The 9,258-nt window shown below is 43.6% G+C and overlaps 1 protein-coding gene across 1 annotated transcript in view; it reads left to right on the plus strand.

Annotated features, from left to right (window-relative positions):
• The window catches only part of LOC122267173 (tryptase gamma), an 11,296-nt gene extending 4,831 nt beyond the window's left edge, over nt 1-6,465 (plus strand). The window contains exons 5-12 of the mRNA XM_086536582.1: nt 1,100-1,236; nt 1,394-1,414; nt 1,697-1,889; nt 2,236-2,350; nt 2,524-2,668; nt 3,045-3,181; nt 3,388-3,565; nt 6,292-6,465. Of these exons, the coding sequence (XP_086392708.1) occupies nt 1,100-1,236; nt 1,394-1,414; nt 1,697-1,889; nt 2,236-2,350; nt 2,524-2,668; nt 3,045-3,181; nt 3,388-3,565; nt 6,292-6,293 (928 nt within the window). The 3' untranslated portion in view covers nt 6,294-6,465. The remainder of the gene's footprint in view (nt 1-1,099; nt 1,237-1,393; nt 1,415-1,696; nt 1,890-2,235; nt 2,351-2,523; nt 2,669-3,044; nt 3,182-3,387; nt 3,566-6,291) is intronic.
• The last annotated feature ends 2,793 nt before the right edge of the window (nt 6,466-9,258 follow it).

The raw sequence follows: 9,258 nt of genomic DNA on the forward strand, positions 1-9,258 counted from the left end.
ACGTAAAATAAATGAAGCTCTGCTTTCGAGCACCAGCATAAAGGCAAGAAAGAGGAGGCACAGAATAAGGAAAAGAAACCCAATGTAGAGGTGACATACAATAAAAAAAATTATCATAGTAGTAGAAGACTTCTATTCCGACTTATACCACTCAAACAATCAACTAGGAACGGAGGCAAACACAACAATTGAAGACGTTCCAAGCATTCGTAGATTACGAAAAGACATTCGATTTAGTACAGATAGCGGCAGTGCTAGATGCAATTTGTAAACAAGGAGTAGAGGAAATGTAAGGGTGTTAGGCAAGACAACCCCATCTCACAGAAGCAGTTTACAGCTTGCTTAGAGGAAGTATTCAAGATATTAGAATGGAAGGAGAGAGGGTTGAAAATAGGAGATGAACACTTAAGCAATCTAAAATTTCCAGATGACATTGTTCTTTTCTAAGGAATTTTAATAGGGAAAGTCAGATGATTGGCATTAGAATGAACACGAAAAAGACTGTTCAACAGCAGAACCCCAGTTGCGCAAATACAAATACAGGGCGAGGTACTAGAGGCAATAAACGAGTATGCATACCTAGGGCAACTCATCCAGGCAAATACATTCTGCAAAGACTAGATAATATGACGAATCATGCTAGGTTGGAGTGCCTTCGGTACACAAAGTAATATATTACGAGGTCGTCTGCCACTACATGTAAAGAGAATGTGTCTTCCCCGTCATACCATATGGGTCAGAAACATGGAGTACGACCAAAGTACTTAAGAGGAAATTATTAAGTGCTCAAAGAGGAATGGAAAGGCTTATGCTAGGAGTTAGCTTAAGAGACAGGAAAAGAGCTACATGGATCAGAAAACAGACAAAAGTAGAGGATATACTTAAGAGCATTAAAAAGAAAAAGTGGTAGTGGGCAGGACATATATATTGGAGACAGGTGGACAAAGAAAACAACAGAATGGGAAATACATGACACAAAGAGACCAAGGGCAAGACCAATGACAAGATGGTGTGTTGAAACAGGCTGACGGTGATGATGATATATGATAGATAGATAGATAGATAGCAAAAGCTTTAATGGCACTACAAATGTCCTCAGACTATTGTACTGCAAAGACGTTCCTCTCCGAAATGTCGTCATATCATCAAACAAAATGATAATGAGATACAAGCGAACAAAGCTCGAACCTTCTCAGCATTCTGGAGGATTCATTTGTGAAGTCTTCACATCCGGAGGTAAACTAACTTGTCTAGTTTGGTTTTCGACTTGCAGTGCCAATTCCGTAGATTTCTGTAGGTGGCATGATATTAAATGAATGTGATTTTGGGATTCATGTAGTTCTACCCGTGTTATAGGTCTGCTTGTCTTAACTGTTTCCTTTCTCTCTTTCAGGATCAGCGAGACCCTTCTGCGGTGGGTTCCTTCTCTGTTGCAAGGGATTTTGTCTCCAGATGTGCATTCGTTTTGTGCTCATGAACTATAACTGGCATTGGGTGTTCAGAAACGCACACACACACACACACACATATATATATATTGATAGATAGATATATAGACAGACAGATAGACATAGATAGATACACACACAAAAATAATCACGCATGAAGAGACCAGAAGTAATTTAGCCACGCTCTAATACATACCACAACAAGTAATCAGAACATGGAATCTGACAGCTATTTCGCTCGCCCTCAGATGGCTGTGGTTCTGTCCCCATCAACATCGACAACACTAGGATCGTCAATGGCACAGATGCATCGAGTGGCGAATACCCTTATATGGTCATCGTGCGCCCTACGATGGGTACGGTCACGTATTCGTGTGGGGGGTCCATTATCAAGAGGAACTGGATCCTGACGGCCGCCCATTGCTTTTTCGATTTAGATACGTAAGTTTGTGTGTGTGGTGGGGATTGGGGTATGGGGGTGGGGAGGTATGGGTGTGTTATGGACGTTAATTGGTATTAAATGAAATAATTTGTACAAATATATGTATGTATACATACACACACACACATATATACATACATATATATATATGTATATATATATATATATATATATATATATATATATATATATATATATACATTAGAGTTTATTACGATTTGAATAATAATGAACAAACACACACACGCACACAAACACACACTAGACATCAAAACCATACCAAGACGTTCCTTTACCTTTGCATCTCTTACCCCCACCCCCACCCCCACCCCCACCCAACCCCAGTGGCCTCGAAGCTTCGATCGTGGAAGTTCGCTACGGTTCAATAAACTACAACAGGGGAACGTCCGTAACTTCCACAGTCTTCATTACTCATCCTGAGTACGACAATGCAACATTTGTAAGTTAGACCAGTCAGCTGAGACCCTCAAAGTTAATGTCAGGATGATGGTGATAGTGGAGATGGTGGTGATGATGATAATAATGATGTTCATGGTCTTCCTGTTTTACTATCACTACTGGTACTACTGCGGCTACTGGTACTACTATCTACTACTACTACTACTACTACAGGCTAACGACGTCGCCCTAGTAAGGCTACCAGAACCCCTGCAGTACCAAAGCGACCCCAACCTTCGCCCCATCTGCCTGGGCTTGGATGAAGACAACCTCTTTTCAGGCAAAGCTGTGATTACGGGCTGGGGCCACACGTCTTTTGGTGAGAACGCTCGCACAGTACACCCACACGCGCACGTGAACACGCACAAGCACAAGCACACACACACACACACACACACACACACACACACACACACACACACACACACACACACACACAATACGCACATTAGTGTGAGTGTATCTGTGGATGCATGTACTTACGCAGGTGTATTTAATATTTGTGTATACAATTTTATTAGGAAACACCTTTTTGAACGATATTTTTTTACAATATGATATAGAAAAAAACATATTTCTTTACCTCATTAAATATATCGTTTATGTAATTCATACTTACACTTTCATTTTTGTATTTTTTCCAATAATAAAAAAAAAATGTATAACGACACTATACGTAATCTATATGAGATCAGGTGGATCTCGCTCGGACATTCTGCAAGAAGTTAAGCTGGACCTCATCTCAATGCGTGAATGTGAGGCGAAGATTCCGTTACCCGCTGATACCAGCAGGGTGTTGTGTACCCTCACACCCTATAAGGATAAATGTCAGGTACTTGACTTTTCCTTAGTTTTTAGTTCTTTGTCAATGCTGGTCAACTCTGCAAGTTCCATTTTTCTTTTCTCACTTCCTTTCTCATCAGGAAGAATCCACGTTTCTGAAGAACGATTTGGCCTTTTTTTTCTCTCGCTTGCAAATGCCCTTGGATATTTGTGCAACGGTGGTTATTGATACTGAGTGTGCTGTGTCTCCTGCAGGGTGACAGCGGCAGTCCTCTCGTGGTGGAAATTGGCTTTGGAAGGTGGGTCCAGGTGGGCATTAACAGCTACGGGATCGAATGCGCTCGACCCCAGTATCCCGGCGTGTACATGAGGGTCTCCGCGTACGTGGATTGGATCACCTGTCACACGGGCGGTTCTGACTGCGACGCCATATGTAAGTACGCAGCCTCGCCCCCCCCCCCCCCTTCCATTCAAATTCATTATGAGAGAGTGACAAGCTAAAAGGCGATAGGTAAGCTTATATGTGAATGAAAATTAACACACACACATGCACACGAGAAGCGGGATTATTCAATTATAGATCGATGAGTTTATGGCCAGCCATACCCCTTCCAGTCGACTCAGCAGTGAGTGAGTACTGGCGTCAGCTGAGGTCAGAGTCGGGTTGGAAGGGAATCAGCCGCCCTGCCTTGAGGCTCAGCGCGCATGTATTTACACAGCAGTGATTCCTACAGCCGTATTCTTGGACGTTTTCTGCGTGTCGTGGCCATGTTATGTTCATGTTGTGTCCATGTCGTGTTCATGTCAAGAAGGCGGTATTCTAGTATACAAAAGCGTGGCACGTTTGTGTCAGCTGCTTCAGGTTTACCAACCGTTCCAAAGTTAACATGTTTCAGATGAATGGCACTGTCCAAACGACAAATTCATAAGAGAAACTACAATCATAAGTAGCACTAACAAAAGATAGTACAATTTTTGTATGAATCAGTCGTTGTACTTGTTCCTAGATAAAGAATTGACAACCATTTCACAAACGCGCCATTGTTTATTCACTCTACACTCGATCAAAACTAACGGGATGAAAGGAATCGTGTGTTTATGAATAGATCTTCCTTATTTTGTCTCTGTATATACTGTACATATATTCATATCTTTAATATATCATACACATAAATTTAATGTATAATTATATACTTTAACTTTACGTTCCTGACTACTTTTACCACTCATTTAACTTCACTCTCCCTCGAAAAGTCCGTCAAAAGTTAAACAAACTCAAATCAGCAGAGAATTCATGTTTTCCTAAAAGGGTTTGTAATCCAAGTCTAGGACAATGATATGAAGTATTGGTAAGAAAAAGTACAGTAAAAAAAAAAAAAAATTCACCCGTGTAACTATCGTGACAAGCCTACCCCCTTGTCACGGAGTTTCCACGATTGTTCCAATACTTTCCACGACTTTGCCACGCTTTTGCCACGCTTTTGACATGAACCCACGCTTCTAGAATACCAAACTAGGCATGTTCATGTCATGTACACGGCGCGCTTAGGGATTTAGAATACGGCTGCTAAACCCATGGTGACGGCCCACGCGATGGTTGTTGAGGCTCGCAGAATGGGAAAAAAAGCTAATGTACACAAAGTATTTCGGAAATATTTACACCACTGCGTTGGAATCTAAAGCATAATTCAGGGTTTGAAATACGGACAGGAATAAATCATGACAGTTCCATTAATATTTCATGAAAAAATAGGAATTGTTATCCCCCTAAACTACTTCGATTATCCAAAGCATTAAAGGTAAAAAACAAAACTTCATTCTGAACACTATGAAGCGCTTTAAGTGCATCAAGAAATTTTGATCTGCTTTCCTTTTTTTTTTTCTTTTTTTTTTTTCTTTTTTTTTTTATTCTATCCACAATATTCTACCACAAAGTCAATCTTATTATATCTATCTGTTTATCTCTCTCTCTTTTTCTCTCCATCTCTCCATATAGATGTATAATATACCTCCCTGACCCAGAGTCGAACCTCTGCTGCCCTCAGGTTTAGTACTGCACTCTCGGGTCATTCCTGAGGGCGGCAGAGGTTCGACCCCGGGTCAGGGAGGTATGTTATATACCTATATCAATACGGTATTGCATTATTCCATCTTATGTAGTTACCTCAGGTTTTCAGACTTTGTTGTTGAATTTCTGAACCAGTGCCACCGAGTGCCCACGGGGATTGTCTGTAAAACTTCGCTTTCATTACTCCAGTATGAGTAGATATGTAAATTCTATGTACACAACAATCCTTTTGTTGGGTCGTGTGGTTTAGTTGGTTTAGTACTGTACTCTTAGGTCACTCCCGAGGGCGGCAAAGGTTCGACTCCGGGTCAGGGAGGTATGTTATATATATATATATGTACACATATGTATGCATACACATACACACACACACACACACACACACCAAACACACACACACACACACACTTCACTTAGATATAGATATAAGATATTTATAAATATATATATATAATATATTTAGATAGATATATATATAGATATATATATAGTTATATATATATATATATATATATATATATATATATATATATATATATATATATATATATATATATAAATGCATATGTACACAAATGTATGCTTATACACACACACACACACACACACACACACACACACACACACACACACACACATACACATATATATATACATACACATAAACATATATATATATATATATATATATATATATATATATATATATATATATTGTATACATATATTTAAATGTATATGTACACATATGTATGCATATATATATATATATATATATATATATATATATATATATATATATATATATATAGATTTATATATCTATATATATATATATATATATATATATACACATACGCAAACACACACACACACACACACACACACACACACACACACACACACACATATATATATATATATATATATATATATATATATATATATATATATATATATATATATAACCACACATACTTACAGGCATTCTCAAGGGAGAGAGGAAGATCTAGCACACGCTTCCCTCTGTGTCCTCTTGAACCAAGTTCCCTTGAATACTAACCCTCGGACCATCCTCTATTCCTTCCCAGAATTCCTGCGGCGACGCCTTCGTCAGGAAGCGATGATCAACATGACCAGATTCCTCGGAAACTACAGCTCTGCAACATCAAAAAAAGAAAAAAAAGAGATCAGATGAAATTAAAGATAGAAATAAAATACGGTGTTATAAACTGCAAACGAATTAGAATAAATGGAACTGCATTGTCAGCTTTTTATATTTCCTTGTATATTTGATCTGGAAATCGATAACTTTGATGATGTGATGAGGAGGAGGATAATGGTAATGGTGATGATAATGATTATGATCATGATAATGACAATGACAATGTTGAAATGCATCTTACGAGGATGATAATGATAATGATAAAACATACTTAAGAGAATATCGGTAATGATAATGATAACAATGAGGATAGTAATTATGATGATAGTGATGTCAGTAAAAATGACAATGATAATGATGATAAAGGCAAAGATAGTGATAACAGATATGATGATATTCCATCAGTGAGGATAGAAATAGCAGAAAAGATGACGATGATAAGGATCATAAAGGAAATATAAATAACACCAAAATCAATAAAATTAAGCGCATAACCACAATTGCAAGGACGGAAACCACAAAAGCATCTTTGTTTGTCCTGAGTCCAATGCTTCCCTCAACTAAACTCTACGGGACTAAATAGTAGAAGACCTGAAAGCTGTAGCATAAAACATTTTGACCAGTTCTCGAAGGAGAGATTCATTTATGGGTCATACAAGACAAGAACAAGACAATGTGATATTGTGACTGCAAGAATTAGACTTGGATACAGAATGTATTGGCAGGTCAGTTCAGAATGCAATGTAGAAGAAACTAAATGCAGACTTTGCAACGAAGAGTATAAACGAACACTAGAACATTACATTTCAGAGTGCCATATGATACAACCTTTCAGACCACCTAGCATGAGGTACGCAGAGTTATGTAATTATTTCATAACATCAACTGCACTAGAAGATGTAATTATGCTATATCCGAAATTCGGTATATGATACCCTATTATAACATTTATCAAATGTCTATTCACGTTGATATACTATAGAATATAATCATGTTATTACCTTAATTTGTAATACAATGTTAGCAACAATGTCATGACTACATAAATGTATCAAAGCTTGCCCATGCCTGTGCAGTCAGCCAGGGTGGTAAATAAAGATCTAATCTAAAAAATCTTCACGAACTGCCTTCGTCTTTTGTTACTAATCCTACACCTTCGCTGACTCTTATGTCATGCTGCACTTTCTCCTAATACCTTATTCCCCTTCCATCACCCCAAGCCCTTTCCTCCACCCTTTAATCACCCCACGCCCATTCCTTCCTCCCCTCCCACCCCTTCAATCACCCTACACCCTTTCCTCCCTCCTTCCCCCCCACCCCTTCAATCACCCCATGCCCTTTCTTCCCTCCCTCCCTCCCCCCCACCCCTTCAATCACCCCACGCCCATTCTTTCCTTCCTCCCTCCATCCCTCCCCTCCACCCTTCCATCACCCCTCGCCCTTTCCTCCCTCCTTCCCTCCTCCCCACCCCTTCAATCACCCCATGCCCTTTCCTCCCTCCCTCCCTCCCCCCCACCCCTTCAATTACCCCATGCCCATTCCTTCCTTCCTCCCTCCCCCCCACCCCTTCAATAACCCCCACGTCCTTTCCTCCCTCCCCCCCATCCCCTTCCATCACCCCACGCCCATTCCTTCCTTCCTTCCTCCCTCCCTTCCGCCCTTCCATCACCCCACGCCCTTTCCTCCCTCCTTCCCTCCCCCCCACCCCTTCAATCACCCCCACGCCCTTTCCTCCCTCCCTCCCTCCACCCCTTCAATCAACCCACACCCTTTCCTCCCTCCCTCCCTCCCCCCACCCCTTCAATCACTCCACGCCCATTCCTTCCTTCCTCCCTCCCCCCCACCCCTTCAATCACTCCACGCCCATTCCTTCCTTCCTCCCTCCCCCCCACCCCTTCAATCAACCCACGCCCTTTCCTCCCTCCCTCCCTCCCCCCCACGCCCTTTCCTCCCTCCCTCCCTCCCTCCCTCCCTCACCTCCACCCTTCCATCACCCCACGCCCTTTCCTTCCTCCTTCCCTCCCCCGCCCCCCACGCCCTTTCCTCCCTCCCTCCCCCGCCCCCCACGCCCTTTCCTCCCTCCCTCCCCCACCCCACCCCTTCAATCACCCTACGCCCTTTCCTCCCTCCCTCCCTCCCCCCCACCCCTTCAATCACCCCACGCCCTTTCCTCCCTCCCTCCCTCCCCCCCCCCCCACGCCCTTCCCTCCCTCCCCCCCCCCCCCCCCCCCTTCAATCCCCCCACGCCCTTTCCTCCCTCCCTCCCCCCCCCCCCCACCCCTTCAATCACCCCACGCCCTTTCCTTCCTCCCTCCCCCCCACCCCTTCAATCACCCCACGCCCTTTCCTCCCTCCCCCCCCCCCCCCCACCCCTCCACTCCCCCCACGCCCTTTCCTCCCTCCCTCCCTCCCCCCCACCCCTTCAATCACCCCACGCCCTTTCCTCCCTCCCTCCCTCCCCCCCACCCCTTCAATCACCCCACGCCCTTTCCTCCCTCCCTCCCCCCCCCACCCCTTCAATCACCCCACGCCCTTTCCTCCCTCCCTCCCTCCCTCCCCCCCCACCCCTTCAATCATCCCACGCCCCTTCCTTCCTCCCCCCCTCCCCCCCACCCCTTCAATCCCTCCCCGCCCCCTCCTTCCTTCCTCCCCCCCCCCCCTTCAATCACCCTACGCCCTTTCCTCCCTCCCTCCCTCCCCTCCACCCTTCAATCACCCCACGCCCTTTCCTCCCTCCCTCCCCCCCCCACCCCTTCAATCACCCCACGCCCTTTCCTCTCCTCCCTCCCCCCCCACCCCCTTCACTCACCCCCCCCCCGTCCCTCCCCCCTCCCCCCCCCCCCCCCCTTCAATCACCCCACGCCCATTCCTCCCTCCCTCCCTCCCCCCCACC

The sequence above is a fragment of the Penaeus japonicus genome, unplaced genomic scaffold (genome assembly GCF_977035675.1).
Source record: "Penaeus japonicus unplaced genomic scaffold, GWHDUDI00000001_assembly GWHDUDI00000004, whole genome shotgun sequence".
Lineage (NCBI taxonomy): Eukaryota > Metazoa > Arthropoda > Malacostraca > Decapoda > Penaeidae > Penaeus > Penaeus japonicus.